At 39.7% G+C, this 18,083-nt stretch overlaps 1 protein-coding gene across 1 annotated transcript in view; it reads left to right on the forward strand.

Annotated features, from left to right (window-relative positions):
• Positions 1–18,083, forward strand: part of LOC148340204 (copine-9-like) — a 64,870-nt gene that overhangs the window by 43,213 nt on the left and 3,574 nt on the right. The window contains exons 8-20 of the mRNA XM_088290804.1: positions 451–514; positions 1,325–1,428; positions 2,220–2,324; positions 5,643–5,684; positions 6,730–6,805; positions 7,170–7,223; positions 7,972–8,033; positions 8,672–8,718; positions 9,864–10,045; positions 11,312–11,439; positions 11,722–11,824; positions 12,881–12,938; positions 15,821–15,894. Of these exons, the coding sequence (XP_088146930.1) occupies positions 451–514; positions 1,325–1,428; positions 2,220–2,324; positions 5,643–5,684; positions 6,730–6,805; positions 7,170–7,223; positions 7,972–8,033; positions 8,672–8,718; positions 9,864–10,045; positions 11,312–11,439; positions 11,722–11,824; positions 12,881–12,938; positions 15,821–15,894 (1,099 nt within the window). The remainder of the gene's footprint in view (positions 1–450; positions 515–1,324; positions 1,429–2,219; positions 2,325–5,642; positions 5,685–6,729; positions 6,806–7,169; positions 7,224–7,971; positions 8,034–8,671; positions 8,719–9,863; positions 10,046–11,311; positions 11,440–11,721; positions 11,825–12,880; positions 12,939–15,820; positions 15,895–18,083) is intronic.

Raw genomic sequence — 18,083 nt, forward strand, 5'->3', positions numbered from 1 at the left:
TGGTTCTCTGGCTCAATAAAGGTTGTAAATCTCTGGATTAATGTGTTGATAATTATTAAAAAGTATGCTATTTATTGACTCTCCACATTCTGTGACGATTCCACATTTACCTTTTTCATGCTCTGCTGATTTACTTTTTTTTTTGTTTTGCCTTTTTAAAAATTGACATTCATTTGGCTATTGATTATCTATGATAGCGTTGCAAGTTTATGGGTATAGGGATGTTGACATTAGTATGGATGAAAACATTTCCTTAACCAAGTGGAAAATGTGTTGTATACAATCAATACGGGATCACCTCAAGGTCAAATGGAGAGGACGCATGCACATGGGCTAACACTGCAAAACCCTTTTGTGATGTAGTATTTATGAACAGAGCACCACATTCCTACATGGAACTATATGACTTTTTTTTTTCATGCATCAACTATTTTTTATTATTTTTTGCAGTGGAATTCCAGGCAAGAAGTGCGGGGTCATTATCTTAACTGCTGAGGAGCTCAGCAACTGCAGGGTCAGTGTCACACACACACCCATCTATGCACACACTTAAGCTATGCTCCAATAATAGGATGTACACTCACAGCCGCAAAAAAAAAAAGTTTTAATGATCGGCCCAACTTTTTATGAGAGAGTGTGAAATGTGACAAATGAGCTGGAGTTCCTCATGTGAATCACTTAGTCAGGGCTCAAGTATACAGATTCTTTTTCCACCGTGAGGGGACTATTAATGTCCAATCTCAGTCAACAGAAATATTGAAGGTGTATTTCTCGGATGCGCTCACTGTCAAAGGCTTAGATTTGAGTTTTCCAAATGCCATGAATAGGAGGATTCATCAAGGACAATCGAGCCGACTCCCCTTCTACTGAGCCATACCAAGCATCTGAAAACAACTGCCTTAATAAAACAGTGTGTCTTTAATGGGTGTAACCCCCCCCCCCCACTCTAAAAATGTATGAGGCTATTCCCCATTCCTCCCTGATCATATTACAAATGATCCATGATAAAAAATTGTTCCTCCCCCTGACACAATGTATACTTAAGATGAACCACAGAATGGAATTCACAGTATTATATGCCGACATTATGAAGACGAGGCTTGTCTGGTTGCCGACTTGGGATTTTGCAGCTCCACTCTACAAGTTTAACTCTGGCAATTGCTTTGTGTTTCGATGGGGCGTTGAGTTATCAATTGTTGTGTCTGCGTAGCTGTAGGCTCAGAAAATAAAGTGTGCAACACAGCAGGTTACTGCCTTTGAATTGAAATTGCATCTTAAATGATTAGAGATATTTTCATCTAGTCGTATGTATCTTCTCTAACAGGATATTGCTACTATGCAGTTGTGTGCCAACAAGCTGGATAAGAAAGACTTTTTTGGCAAGTCAGACCCCTTCCTGGTTTTCTATCGCAGCAATGAAGATGGAACGTGAGTCTGAGTTGAAAAGAAATGATTTGCGTTCACGTTAATTATAATGCTGTCATGTGTGAGTGCAGGGTCGCGTTTGAGCAATTTAACACAAAATGCATGTCCAAAAAGATGACTATTAAAGGTATTGTACATATTCTGGACGGCGAGCTGGAATATTTGTGTACATCCAGTAAGCTATGAGTTGAATTGAAAGTAGTTGTTGTTTTTTCTTTGTTTTTGCACCGCTCATAACTAATTAAAATTAGATCATTTGATCAATATAATGAGGAAGCTTCAACTGGAGAGCAAAAAGACCTTGCTTGGTAGTTGTCGTTGTCCTCCGACTAGTGCAAGTCTATTTTCTCGTTAATTTTTTTGGAGAGCCACACATTTTATCACAAGCGCTTATTGGAAGCATGCACCGTGATTTACATTTTTACTTACAGATGCTAAAATTGTGGAGTGCTTTAAAAGTTTGCTTTTTGCGTCAAACAGAACGTCGTCCTCTAGTCTCATGTAAAATTGTATAAATTCCCAAGAAGCCTGGGTGATGATGAGCAAACTACGTGTGGATAAACAATCCTGTCATTACTTCCATCTGGGTTCACTTGTTTATCATTCTGATTCAAATAAGCCATCGAGACTTGGCTCCAATATCTTTGTCCGAGCAAAACTCCATCTGCTCGTGTCCGCCAGACAAACTGCCGTAGACACATTGCTTTACAGAAAATAAAATGCTGTGCGATTATCATCAAGAAGGCAAAATGAACTGTTTTGTCTCATCTGTTGGTTTCTCATTTTTCTGCCAGATTCACCATCTGCCATAAAACAGAAGTGATCAAGAACACGCTGAACCCGGTGTGGCAACCCTTCACTATCCCTGTTAGAGCTCTCTGCAATGGCGACTATGACAGGTCAGAGAACAGCTGCCACAATCATACATAAATGCATGCAAAGAAATTGCAAAGTAAAATTGTGGCTGTTTTCGTCATGCCGGTACAATATTTTATGCATATGTCATTCCCTTATATAAGCTCATGTAGCAACCCTGAAAATATCGGAAGCGGACTTTGGAAGTAGATGACATCATCTGTTGCCGTGGCGGTCAGAATAATGCCAGCAGTCGGTCATTTCGTCCCGGGGACCAGCGCTGGTGTTATTGAGATTGCCTCGGTTTCCACACGGCACTCTGCATTACATTGACATTCCAACTGTGCCGAGCAGATGTGATAGCCACTTGCAGCCAGGTGCACTTTGCATACACTTAATGCCTTTCACACCTCCCGTCCAGCTGCACTGGTCCTTGTGGGAATATGATCATACGTACTACACACCGGAAAGTGTGAATATTGGATTAAGATGCATGGCATTTGAGATTTTCCTCAGCACCAGTAAGATAAAACAGCCACCCTCAGATGATGCAAATCTTTCAACATGTGATATAAACCGGGTGCATCTATCACACTGCCCTTTTTTTCCAGAGCCAGTATAACTCAAAAAGCAGTGCATAAATGAATTACCGGGGGCTATTACCGGCATATTTTACATTTGGTGTTCTCATGAGACACCACTCCTTCACATGTGGGAATGAAATTAAATGTTAATTGGTGAGCTGAGTAAGTCTTACCATCATGTTACGACAGTGGCCCTCAAGTGCAAAACTCAAAATTATAAACCAAGAACAACAGAAAATGGGAAAAAAACATGAAAACAACAGCAAACAAAAAAAAAACACAAACTACCACATCAAATTAAAAAAACTAACAAAAAAGTAATCACAACAGCAAATGAAAAATCATAGAATTGAACAACAGCAAATTAAAAAACAACAAAACGTGGAACTAATCACAAAACCAAAAAAAAAAAAAAAACGCCCTCAAAAAACAAACAAACACAACAGCAAATCAAAAGTCACAAACTCAAATTACTTAAAAAAAAAAAATTAGCACTATAGGGAATAAAAAAAACACATTAATAAATGACTAACAACACGGCAACATTTACTGTCACTACAAACTCTCTTATGTGTCTGTTTTAGGGACCGTCCTCAAATTACATATCGCAGGGGAACATATATGGCAAAAATCATCATTTATCAAATAGAATTTTACTTTTTTTCATTCTGACTGCTGTAGTTGTTGGAAACTCTTTAAGTATCACAAATTCCATTATATACTTTCATTTTGCAATTAAAGTGGCACTCATGTGGAAACTATGTTTCACACAAGTGCCATCACGGTGTACAAGAAAATGTAAACATATTTCCCTTGGAAAGCTTCCTCTGTCAAGTTTAGAGCTATTGGGGACTTTTTTCGACTATATTTCTGCAGGGAGTGCACGGGAACATTTATAACCCAAAATGAAAACAATACATCCGCACGGCACACAACAACAGAAAATATCACCAGAGGATAAATATTGGGCTCGGGATGTATCAAAAAGATGACTACTGAACTCAAAACACCTTCATGAATTAGAGCTGTACTATTCATCTGTCTATTTCAAGAGTGTGGTAGTCATTAGATTGTGACAGATCCCCAATATATCCCAAGAATTAAAGAATCAATGACACGTGTTTATTAAAATGGAGACTGCATAGCGCAATCACTTTCTCTTCTCACACTGACCATATGATAGTGAGACCTTTGTACTTTTGACTCTTCTTCATTTCAGTTGATTCTGTGGCTTCATTCTCAGTGCAAATCTAACACGAAGCACAGTCTGTGGGTGGAGTTTTCTATCGTTTGCTATTTTGCTAGACTTTGCACTGATAGAATTAGGGGTTAATGGTGCGTTTGCGCTGTTGTGCAACACTGTGGGATGGATTAAATTGGATGAATGGATGGATGGAGTTTACTGCCTGCAGTGCACTCAACCGCCACTAGGGGCACCACGTTTTTTCTTTTTTTATTTATTATACAAACCTTTGAAATCAGTCATTAATTCAACAGCTGTAAGAGTCAATGAGATTTGAGTTCATTTTAGAAGCCTATATGTTAATATTTTTATTCACGCACACACAATGCAATTCTCTGATGGGAACATTTATTCTCAAACTCTACATGGGAAGTAGAAGAAGTACGTCATAAGGGAAAGTAACTATAGCAGTACGAGTCGCAAAGCATGACAATATGATCAAATAAAATTAAATAGAAATAAAAAGATGGAGAAAATAAATATTATAGGAAAATGACCAGAAAACGGAAAATGGTGGTCGCTTGCTGTGCGAGGTGGACGCACGAGACCAGGGCGTTGGGTGTGCCGGCAGAAAGGGATGAAACGAAAAACTTCATAGGACAGAAAGGAAGCACGTGGCAGCCAGGAAGAAGTGAGGACCCCAGAGCAACCCACTGGCTTGTAGCCAGAAGAGGAACAAAAGAGCATGAACAAAAAGCGAGAGACCGAGAGTGTCTCACATCTGGTCAGAGACAGAGGCCAAAAGAGGCCTGTAGTCTGGCAAAAGGGGGAACAAACACAGCGGGACAGGGATTGGGGGAAAACGTTTATATTGTAAAATTATGCTTCATGTATAATAAGGTTTCAAAACATAACACTTGTGAACTCAATCAACCACATTCAATCAACAAGCAACAAGTCAATTGTTGCATACAAATAAAAAGTCTCTCTTTTTATCAAAAATCTTTTTTTTTTTCTGGACAAAATGAAGATGTGCCCATTATTACGCAGAGTGCACGAACCCCTGCCTACCAAAATATGACCCAATGTCTTTCATCATCCTTGTTCTTGATAAGCTCCATCTTTATTTCCATCCCGTAGTCTTTTTTAAGACCATCTGTGGTAACCTGTTCTGTCCCACTTGGTTTCTCTTCTGTGTGTTGGTGGTGCGTCTAGTGCATTCCATTTTCGTATTTTTGCACTTTGTTATAAATCATAGCCATCCTGTCGGGCTGCCTTTTTTCGTCCTGCACTTGGGTCCAGCAGGTTCTACTGAGGGTGGCTCAACATCTAAGATATATAAAAATAAAATATTTTAAAAAAGCAACGGTGTTGAAAAAAACATGCTTTGTTACAGCCATTTTTTTTTTATTTTTTTATTGTAGTCGGTTTCAATGAAGCACTCCATTTGCTGTGTAGTGCCAGTAGGTCCTGCATTTTTAAAACTCAGCAGTGTTGCAATTCATATTTAACCTTATTTCTGCTGGCAGGGGAACACATTGTTGAATCATTAAATTGCACTGTCGCGATCATAAATAATATGTTCTGTATTTCAGGACTGTAAAAATAGACGTCTATGACTGGGATCGAGATGGAAGGTAAAGATATGTTATCTCCGTGTGGAATTTAAAGTTAATGTGTACTTTATTGTTTAAATATGATCCTGATTTATTTTTTTCATTGAAACTAATTTAAGTTTCATGTCACATATATCTGCCTTACATAAAACCTCTCTGGCCAATAACAGTTTAAATTGAGTATTTTAAATAATGTACAATCATAATTGGTGTTACTGCATGCGTGCTGACAGTTTCCTGGTCCTGAATAAGAATGATTTATGTCGTTTTTTTAAAGATGTTGGGGAATTGTCACTGCTGTAATTTTGTCCGCCACACAGCGTCATGTATATTGTGTTTTGCAAAAGGTCAACATAATCATTAATTTTGTGTTTAGAAACAATTCATGCCTGACGTCTGACAGGCCATTCATTTGCATTTGAACCTTTCCCGTTTTCCCACCTTGCTTATGCAAAGTGTAGAAAATATGGTTTCACGGGCTACTTTTTTCCTTTCCAATGCCTTTATTCTTTTTGCATCACTGTCAAAATGTTTTAACGGCGTTTGTTCTGGAATGCTTTAAAGTGCATATAGCAGCACTCGCTCTTTAAACTCCACTTTACAGATGCCATGACTGCTGTGCGGGTGATGCGAATTGTGGTCATAAAATGTGTTGGTATGAGACGTAGCGCAGCTAATTACACCCCCCCTCCTCCTCTGAGACAGAAAGGAAAGCTTTCCTTTTAAGTGTTCTGTTTACTTACACAATACATACAGTGATTACTTGGGGAACTGTTGCCCAGTCCCAACCCAAATCAGCTTCTAAACTTTAACACGAGCACTTAAGACTTTGGATATTCTTGTTTTGTTTTTATTCATTCCAACCCTTCTACTTGTAGTTGTGTATATTTATAACTGGAACATATAACTAACACAGTGACAATGCATCAAGTAGGGCGCGGAGGAGGAGGGGAGGGGGGGGCGGGTAATCTGGCAGACCCACAGAAGATGTGAATAGGCTTGACACTTTGTCTCAGACGATGACATTTGGATTCATGCTTGCCCATGTGTGGGTGTGTGTCTGCAGCCATGACTTCATTGGCGAGTTTACCACCAGCTACAGAGAGCTGTCGCGGGGACAGAACCAGTTCAACGTCTATGAGGTAAAACCCAAAAGAATCTGCTTCAAATGTTCTTGGAATGGTAAAAAATAAAAAAAATGTAAAAAAAAATATTAATATCCACTTACTTTTTTGTCCACCCTCAAATTCCTTAAATGATTAAATGACAAGATATATTTAAGGGGGAAAAAATATATAATTTTCAGGGTGTTCATTTAGGTGAATCATTTGTGGCGACTGTAGCTGATGATGGATGCATGCTGGAAATGGATCGTCATCAGTTGTATTGATATAATTCAATATATTTAAATTCTTCGACAGTCATGAAGTTTTCATTTTCATTTTAAAGCCTTTTGATTCTTGTATACAAGGACCTTATACACCGCTTTTTCCTCCCCACGAACAGGTTTTAAATCCCAAGAAGAAGGGCAAAAAGAAGAAGTATGTCAATTCAGGAACTGTGAGTCTTTCCACCTCCCCTGCACTTGCCTGTTTGTGGGGTGGCAGCAGCTCAGCTGAAGCCTTGGTTTCAATTCGGCTGTTGTCAAAAACCGAATAATGGCAACTAGTTGTTGGAGAAATGCTGGATGCTTGATGGCTACTGTTGAGGTCTCTTTGAGCAAGGCACTCTCGCCACCCTGCACTGTTTGAACACCTGTTTCACTCTGAATCACTCCATGTGCTCCTGCATTTGTGGTCTGGTTCTCTGTGTCGCGTGCAACCATGGACATGCTGGCTCCAAAATTTGGCCCGGCAATATTCGTTGATGCACAGATAATTAATCGGCGACTGGGAGGCTGGACGTGTTTGTGAAGTGCGGCCGTCATGCACTGAAAAGTTCTCATCGACGGTCCGTCATGCTCCTAAAGGTGGTCGCGGCAGGGTGCGTCCATCACGCTCTTAAACGGAATCGTTGACATGGGGGCGGACAGCTGCTTGCAGCCGTGATGGCCACAACCGGTCCAGAAATTCACATATTTTCCCAAAATTCACGATGGCTACCCTGCCCTTGGGTGTGTAAAAACTATACAGCAGAGCTCAATTTGAATTTCTCCTTGAGACATTATAATGAATATCATAATTTTGTTATGTTACCCACACCAATTATCTGTGATGTCTTTCCCACTGGCTTGCATTTCCCCTCTGTTGTTTAACTCTCTTTTTTATGCGTGTGTGTGTGCGCGTGTGTCTGTGTGTGTAAACACAAGGTAACTCTGCTGTCCTTCAAAGTGGAGTCCGAGTACACCTTTGTGGATTTCATCCGAGGAGGGTGAGTGGAATAATGATTAGCCTGCTCGCACTGTGTCAACGCCACCCAGTTGTGTGCACGTGTGTGTCTGTGTGCGTGTGTGTATGTGTGCACGTGTACGTCTGTGTGTGCTTTGACTCACCAAAGGCTTTGTAAGCATCAGAATGAATTCCTATTGACTTTGACAAAATTACACCTGAGGAATTTTGCTCCGCTGTCTCGTATGTAAACACCTCTATGTATTCAGTTCATTCACTTATAATTGAGTATTTTATTTGTTTCGCCTAACCAGAAAGTGGGAGCATAAATATTGTCAACGCATACTAATTAGTGAACTAAAATTTGATAACATTGCAGTCGGTTGTGTTGTTTTAGCAAGTTTATTAGACCACAATCCAATGTAAGGACACAGCTGTCTGAAATAATAACACTGCTATTGAATATTTATTTTATTTTTTTATGTTTCTGTAATTGTTAATAATGACCCAGTTGGCTTTTTAATCAAATGATATTAATAATGCTAATGCTGTAATTATTATTAAACTGGTTCCGTTATCTTTTTTCTCCATGAATTTACACATGCGCTATATTTCCTGCACTCACATTGACTTGTGTTTTTGTTGTTGACTCACTTTTTGGGGGATTTTCTCGCGCACCAGGACGCAGCTCAACTTCACTGTTGCCATTGACTTTACAGCGTCAAATGGTAAGATCCTTGAGGCACTTTTACATTGCACCTAGCATAGCACTGTGCACGCTCAGCCAACTCATTCAATGTATGTGTGCTGCGACGGTGCAATTGTGCGTTGCCATACCATGGAGGCTGAGGTGTGCTCCAGAATCTTCGACTGTTCAATTTGGGGGACATTTGGGTGGAGTATTTTCATGATAAAAAAAATAACAAGAGAGTTTTGGGGGACTGCAGTAAAAATATAATTGATGAGAAGATGGAGGAATCACTCATCAATGCAATGTGCGGGTATTCCAAGCTCTGGGAAAGACTAAGGACACAGTATGACGTGGTAAAAAAAGAAAGTGATTTCTGCTCAGCAGTACAAGTCCACCTCAAAGCAGCCTTTCTAGAGCAGGAATTTATGGGTGAGCCTAAACTCTCCCATGACATGAACCCATCAAACCTAAAGCATTGCTTTACTGCTTGTTATAAGCAAAACCAGGGCTTTGCTTTGAAACAAATATTGCCAAACCGTGGCCTGCTTTTCTGCTCGTTTGGACGTAAAGGCACCGGGCTACTTCCCAACCAGCATCAAATGTGGGCGAGCTTGCATCAGGCCGCCGCCTACCTTGCGCTGGATTATGCCCGATAGAATTTGATTACAATACATCAAAACCAAGGAGCCATCAAAACAAAAACAAATAAATCATTTTATTGGAAGGAAAAAAATATTTTTTCCCGAGAAATAGATTTACCACTACCAGAGGTCTGAGTCCAGCAATTTAAAAATTAAAATATCTTACCAATTACTTATAGTTAATTAAATTATCTTTCTTTCTGAATGAATATTTCACAGTTTAGATATTTGTTTAATAACCTTTGAGAGTCTGATTACATTATAGAGTTAGCTAATCAGTCATCACCCTTGTGAATGGACTTCCATTAGTAGTACCGTTAAATTGCTTGAATAAGGCATGATGATTTCCATTTTGATATTTTATATGATCGGGCTATTATGCGTAATGTTTTGACAGTAGGGTGTGTTGTACTGCCCCCTACTGGTTTGGAGTGTGTGTTTCAGCTTCCAATATAGTGGACCATAAAATATAACATGGAGAAAGAAGGCAGGGGGCATAATTTTCCTTCTCTTTATTTTATGTTGTTTGCCTCCCTGCAAGGTAATCCATCTCAGCCCACCTCACTCCACTATATGAGCCCGTACCAGATGAATGCATATGCCATGGCCCTGAAAGCAGTGGGTGAGATTATCCAAGACTATGACAGTGACAAGCTCTTTCCTGCCTATGGCTTTGGCGCTAAGCTGCCCCCTGATGGCAAAATCTCCCATGCATTCCCACTGGTAAGCAACACACCAATGTTTCATGTCACCTGTGGAGGACAAACAAACACACACACACACACATACACACACAGTGCATCCATTGCAGGATGTGGTTGGGACCAGGAGTTGTTGCTGCGACAACAGCTGGCTAAGAAGTTGTGCTCATCTGCATGCCAGCGGGAACCTCCCAGCATCCCTTCGCCTTGAAACTTGTGTCCTTCCGCTCAGCTCTCCACATAGCACTCACTTTTTGACTTTGACAGAATATGATTTCTCTTTCTATATATAGACGGATAACCCCTTGAGGTGGAGAGAACAGGTGAAGAATACTTTAGGAAACAAGAAATAATACAGAGCAGGATGCAAGACAAGCTAAGGAACAATGGCCATCATCACACATGTTTTAGAAAAATCAAGAATGTCAAACTATTTTTTGCAGGGGACCACATCACAGAGGGCCATTACGGTGTAAAGAATATAAATTTTAATGAGCTCGTAATTTCTTACATACACGCGTACAAAGTTGTCCCCACTTTTTTATTTTTTTTATATTTCTCAACAGCAAATTGAATTTGAATTTCTTTTTAGAAGGGATTTGGTGAAAAAAATGGTTGCAAAACCAGTCAAGTGAAGAAAAAGTTTAGAACTTTAGAACAGATTTGCTGGCAAAAGGAAAAGAACATATCCATTTATCAAGAAAAATAAAGTAGACGTACTGTGTTTGCTTTAGTGGGCCACATAAAATAATATGGCAGTGTGAGATTGGTCTCCTGGCCTTGAGTTTTACACTTGTGCTCTGAGTTGATGTCTCACAAATCGAGATTTGCTGAAATCATCGTGTTCTTTCTTGAAATCATTGCTCAAATTCACCATTTAACTGCCTTCGTGTCATGCACTATAAAGTAACAACTTTGAGACAATTTGGAAAGTTGGCTTGAAACCCCCTGCTTCAATTGTGTGCAATGCCTGAATAAACCGGGCCAGTATGAAATTGTTGTTAAAAAAAAAAATGTATAGATTAATAACAAAATGTTAACACGGATAACTTTTGTTCCGTGTGGTCATTAATTATTGCCGTTGTATATTTGTGTAGTTGCATAAATGTACTTTTACTTTTTAAAGCAGCCATCATTTTGAGACCAAGCCCCCCCCCCCCTCTCTCTCTCTCTCTCTCTCTCTCTCTCTCTCTCTCTCTCTCTCTCTCTCTCTCTCTCTCTCTCTCTCTCTCTCTCTCTCTCTCTCTCTCACTCTCTCTCTCTCCATATACTCTATATTGTTTTGCAGGGTGGCGACAGTGATAATCCAAACTGCGTGGGCATTGACGGGGTCATGGAAGCCTACTTCCAAAGTCTAAGGACTGTGCAGCTATACGGACCTACCAACTTTGCACCTGTTATAAACAAAGTTGCCAAGTGAGTGTTTGTCGATGCTTTGGCAATAAATTCCTTTTTTAATACATTGCAATTGCATTTGCTGATCATCTAAGATCAACTAAATTAAATGGTCAAATTAAAAGCAGAGGATGAATGCTTACTGCTTCTGTCATACAACAATTCGGTTATATTCATGTAATGCTGGTGATGACATTATTGTAAACTTGTGTGCAATTTTCAATCATAGTCCACTTTTATCCAAACATATATGTTCATGAGTGTTCCTGTGTTTGTGCGTGTCTATGTGTGTCTGCGTCCCAGCTGTGCATCAGAGATAACTGATGGCTCGCAGTACTTTGTCCTGTTGATGATCACAGATGGAGTCATATCAGACATGGTCCAAACCAAAGAGGCCGTGGTCAATGTGAGTAAACACACATGTTTGCGCGGGCATGTTTCCAACACATTTCTTTGGCTTGCATTAAATTCCAGCAGATTAATCGGACGTGACCGATCATTCAACCCACATCAATCCCATACGGGATATTTTACTTGAGAAAGCCTCACAGTATTTTATTTATATATCGTCAAAGATCCTGTGCTTATGAGAATGGTATACTAAAAGTAATAAATATGTCGTTAAAAGACTTATCTGAGGTGACTTGAACAAGCTTTGTATTACATTAATGAATTATTGTAGGACTTTGTGTTTTAGCTACTGTACTTTTAAATCACTTAATATTATTATCATATGTAGAATTAAATACTAGTATAATATATTTCAGTTATCACAACAAATTCTAACTTGTAATTATTATTAATGTCTGAGCACCAGGCATTGCAAACCCTTTTTGTAGTAAGTTTTTTGAGGGCGTCATAACGTGCCATCCATTTTTGCAAGTGTGATTTAGGTATTCTGAATTCAAAACTACCTCAGTAGCACCCCTGGAAAGTTAGCACAAATCATCTTCCTGTTCCACTGGCTAACATGAAACTGGGTGGATGTGTCTTTTATTTGAAGACACAAAAAAAAAAAAAACCCCGAAGGTACCCATGGCCGAGACTCAACAGCAAGTCTGCCATTTTATTAGATTTCCATTGATTGAACGAAATCTGCAACTGCTGGAGAATTCACCCCAAAAGAACCCCAACTGAGAATAGAAATCCTGTACTTTTGGGCCAATGGCATCTAATAAGGGCAGTGCACGGAGTCAAAGTTTGAAAATGATTTTGAGAATTTGCCAAGACAAAGGTGCGAGGGCCCGGTCATTGCAGTTTTCAGGTTTATTTTTTGTTTCTACTGACTTATAGTGAGACGAGGCAGATTAATTGCTCTCCCATTTTGTTGTGAAATAAAATCCATTTTGCTTTTGCATTTTTCCCTGCAAGTGTGATTGCCTCTATGCCACAATTTACGTCTCTCTGCTGTTACTGCTGTGAATTTTCATGTCTTCTTTCGTTTGTGCTGTGTCCCGTGCAGGCAGCATCACTCCCACTGTCTATAATCATCGTAGGCGTCGGGCCCGCTGAGTTCGATGGTGAGTAGTGCGTTTTTGGAGGTCGGGATATGATTGGGAAAAAAAAATAATAAACGACAAAGTTCGAAATGTAGTGTACTACTTTTACTACTTATATTCATTATTATTTTAAAATAAATGATATCGTTATTAACTCAAGTCAAAAATATTCTTTACAATAATGTTCTATGCGGCCCCACTAGTTTAAACATGATTATCTGAACACTACGTATGGCTAGCAAAATCTCCTTGATCCATCTCCGGGGCGGCCATTTTGCCACTTGACTGAAAACGACATCACTGTGCCGAAGAGCTCAGGTAACCACCGTCACATTACCAAATCCAGTAAACAGGTGAGTTGTCACAGTTGTTCCCTGAGCCCTTGGTCACTGTGATGTCATTTTCATTCCTAGCAAAAATTCTTGTGTCTTAATCTTGCATTTCAGTCATTCAAGGCAATTCCTGAGTGATTTTCATTCCCAAAATACATCTTGGCCAACCATGGTCATTCCACTTGATATTCTCCTGCGTGCAGGCAGAATGAGATTATTTCCCTCTCAGCGACAATATGAATGTCGGTATGAATAGTTGTTGCTATACACGCCCTGTGATTGACTGGAGACCATTCCTTCAATCTGCCTTTAACCCAAAGCTCTGCGTAGCACGAACCAGCCTACTCAATATAAAGAGGGATGGTGCTACTTTGGGTCTGGGTGGGGCCATAGTCCCATCAGAAATCTGTTAAGATCCAGTTAAAATCTTCCAGCATTTGATTTGGTTTTGTAAAATATATGAATAAAATATTATCTCAGCCTCCCTTATGTATTGGCCAAACCCCCTTTAGCCCCCGGAGCGAAAAAATGCTGGCGGAATGCCTGGGTACAGAGAATGGCTGGACGGAATAGAAACGATAACGTTTCACACTCTCGATCCATGCAGAATTCCCCAACAGGAGAAAAGAATCCAAAGCTGGACTTACCTGTAGTGATTTGTTACGGTTGCTAAAATATAATTGGCAATCTGTGTCAGCGAGAAAAGGGAGGAAGGTGATCTTTTTTTTTTTTATGGTGAGTTTGCTTTGTCCAGAAATTCCTTTCTTTTAGTTGAGCTATCTTTTATTTTCAGACAATCCATTTATTAGTAATCCAGGGTGCCATACGTTGATAAGATTGACCCATGCTTAATTTATTCCGGCAAGCAGCCTTGAGGTGGCGTAGTTTAATGTCAAACCATGGTTTGCCAACAGCTATGAACATTCTGATGATGCTATGGCTCAGTGATGTGTAATGATTTAAACCTCATCCTGGCTTGGAATGTCCTTTATTTTCTTCCAATTCACAAATCCAATATGAGGATTAATAGTGAATTCAATCAGGCATGAATCAAGGTCACGTGCTAGCGTTGTGTGCGCGTGTCCTGACATACATTATTTCAATACTCATAGACTTCAAAGTCCCGGTTACATAATAAACTGAGTTCCATTTGTATGAGAAATGTTGCCTCCAGCACTCTGCTGTGGTTGGATTGTTTGCGGTTTCTGCCATCAGCGGCGCACACTCTGACAAGAACAAGACATTGGATGAGAACCTTTGCGGTGAAGACGCACACAAACAGATCTCTGTCTTGATAACGTTAAGTCCGGGACTGCAGAATGTTCTTACTAATAGTAGCAGTACAGTGGCCCCTATTCTAAAATTTTAAAAGCTCGCAAAGAAAAAGTAGGTGGGCACACCGTACATCAGCTTGCAAAGTAAACATCAGAAATGTTGGCACTGGTTATGCTGAGTCCATCCATTTCCATCTGTGGTAGCATCTCAAGCTTTCTTCTTTTTTCCCCAAATTGGGTTTGACGTTTCATGAGTTAACTTAAGACCCGTTCGTCTCTTTTCACTGATTAGCCAATCATCACAGTGGTCATTCGCCTCCCCGCTCTCACACAAATTCGCTTGCCCTTCCTCTTCATCTCCCTTCTTCTATTGGAGTTAATGTCGGCCAGCAAATGCGGCTCTTTTGTGAATTATTGTCAATAAAAGAGCTGACGTTTGCAGCAGAGGTTTGTCAGCAACAAAAGTATTTCATTATGATCATTTTCAAAAATCCACAAATTACCTGGTCGCACATGCACGAGTAGATAAAAAATGTTCCCGTGTCATTTCAAATACATGAATCAAAATAAACCACAAGCCTTCTTCAACAATACATATCATAACAAATGTTTATATGAATGTGCCAACTGTTTGAAAACTATGGATGTCTTGATCCATTGTGGTGGTTTTCATCTGATCCGGCCAAAAAGAAAATTTTTCCTCGTTTTCTGGAATTTCATAGGTCTACTCAGACCAACTTGACATTTTCCACAAGTGCAAGTCATCCTGTCATTCTTTATAAACAGAAAAAAGACTAAAAGAAACAAAAATCCACCCATTGCGCTGAACAAGAAAATTGGGGAACACAAAAGATGAAAAAAAAATGCAATAAGTGGCTTTTTGGGACAACCAGTGACCAGACACTGTATGACCTTTAACACTTTTCCATGTCCAGAATGGGCATGCACTATAAATACAGGATGCATTAAACGTGGTACTGCAGTTGAGGGCGTCTAAACACATTTTGTGCCCACTTATTTTTAACATGGACACTTTCTGACACAATCTCAAGCTCTCCCACAGCTTCATATTTAAACTACTGGGCTTCTCAATTTTCTGACCTGTGATTTAAATTTGAACCATCTTTGCAGAAGCTATGACATTTTTTTTTTTGTTGCGTAAAATGTTCTATTCACGCTCCACTCAACACCTTTCTCCCCGTGTCGTTCCATTTCAGTAATTACAATTGTCATTTTCATTTTCCCTCTCAGTGGCTCTCTCATTGAGTCATTCTTTCACTCTCTTGGATTCTTTTAGCAATGGAAGAGCTGGATGGAGATGAGGTGCGAGTATCCTCCAGAGGGCGCCTCGCTGAGAGAGACATTGTTCAGGTACGACTCACCATTCCACTGAAGATTTTGTCACTAACTCCGAGAAGTGAAAGAAGGCTTGAATAAGCCTCTAAATTGGTCCCCTTATTCTACTTTACCTGAACTCATCTGTACTCTACGAACCTTTCACACATGGTTGCCCAATTGGGGGTTGGAAGGCGGTCTCCAAGTGCCCACTCCACAGCAGCCAACCTTCTATCATCCGCAAGAAGTGAGCTTCTTTCGAAATGTATTTCGCACATGTCAATCTCTGGGTTTCTCTCTGCACTGGATTTAAAAGGAATGATGGCCGTCATTTCCATTAGATGGCAAATGAGTCGGCTGCAATCCCTCTAAAAAATTCACAAGTACCCCCTTCTTTTGACTTGTTCCTGCGCCAGTCTAGGGAAATACAAAAAGGCGTACTCCTCGGTTATTTTGTAAGTGTAAGCGAGTCCGCTGCTCCATAGGCCGCTGGGTCTTGCCTGCTTAGCAATTCCCGGCGAGTAAACACTCCCGAGTCGTCCAAGCAACGAACCCAAAGCTACTCAATGCCATTAAGTGCTGACAATTATATGCTGATTTGCTGTGGAAATTATTTTTACTACAATTTTATTAGTTGGCAGTGTAGGCGTACAATTTTGGTTAATATATCCAGAACTGTCATGAGCCAATGCTGCTGACGTGCGCACGGCCATCTTGGATGACAATCAAAAACCCGTACCCTAATTTCATGGCAGTCCAACGCAAATGTAAAATAAAACACGAGATTTTTGGAAATTGTTTGTGGGGGGGATCATAAATAGTGATTACATTTAATAATGAAGAACAACTTTATTTAATCCTAAAACTAATTCAAGTAATGATTTTAAAAGTTAGCTTTTTTTTTTCAACGTACCAACTGGTGTTAACACTTTTGTAGTGTTATTTTCTTAACAGCTGACAAATAAATGGTCTAATTTAGCTATGAAAACTACAATGATTAGATAACACCCGTCTTTATAGTGTATGGATTTCTGCATTAACTTAATAGTGGTGGGCCACTGAAATACAACAAATATACACCACATTTGCACAATTTAAATGTGTTGCTCTTTAAAGACGGCTCATACTAGTCCATTAACTCATTTACTGCCAGTGACGGCTAAACACGTCAAAGATCCATTTTTTTATTAGTTTTTTATTCGTCTGGTAGTGAATGAGTTAAAGATCCTAACTACTCGATAAACCCCTTACATTATTGTTCTTATACCATGTGAATATATGAAAGGACATGCCATTGTTCATTCATTCATATCTCAGAAATCACTCCATCTATTTTGCTGTACTTGGTAAATCCATGCAGCACATTGATATGTGTGGATTAAAAAAAAATCTGCATTGTTTTAGACGCATTAGTGCTATCGCTGCAACATATGTACACCCCTAAAAGTTTTACATTACACACGACACATAAAACCACGCAATGATGGGAGGCACGTGAATTTACAAATATGCTAATCGAGCGTCAGATTAGACATAAAATCTCATATTATATGGCTGCTAGTAAAAATATCGCTGACCTAAACAACACTCGAACGATATAGTTTGCTAATCGTTATAAGACTACAGTGTGTACGTTGATCAAATGCCTGCTTATTGACGGAATAATTTGTGCTCCGAGACCAAGGCTGTATTGATATTGCCGTCGTGTTTTAGCATCAACGCCCTTCCACATTACTCCTCGCTGTTTGCTTTACAACTACAATCACATTTGCATGCACGCGGTCAACCTCCAATTACCTTTGACCTTTTAATCGCAATAACTCTATCAGGAAGTTTAAACACATCGTGGGGTGAGGGGGAGGAAATTAACAAAAATCAATGGTTCGTTCCTCATTTACTGCAGCCTATTTGTTAGTGATCCAAAATGTTGCTGATGTTGACTTTCCCACGCACCATAAGTCACATGGTTCTCATTAGAAGATCAGCCATGTTGTGGCCAGCGTTCTCCTACGTGGCACCGGTGGGAAGTATTTTGTTTACAGGAACAACGAAACATTGTGGATGGAAAGTGGACCTTTGCAGTGAGCCAAATATACTAGTTGTACTTGGTTATACTGATGATAACCTGTAAATCCACTTCTAAAACACATTACCGTCCTTTTGTGAGTGTTAACTTACAGTATGGACCCACATTAATTGCGCCCATGCCTCACATCAAATCTTAA

The sequence above is a fragment of the Idiotropiscis lumnitzeri genome, chromosome 3, assembly GCF_059441095.1.
Source record: "Idiotropiscis lumnitzeri isolate Australia: NSW breed Sydney's pygmy pipehorse chromosome 3, RoL_Ilum_1.0, whole genome shotgun sequence".
Classification (NCBI taxonomy): Eukaryota; Metazoa; Chordata; class Actinopteri; order Syngnathiformes; family Syngnathidae; genus Idiotropiscis; species Idiotropiscis lumnitzeri.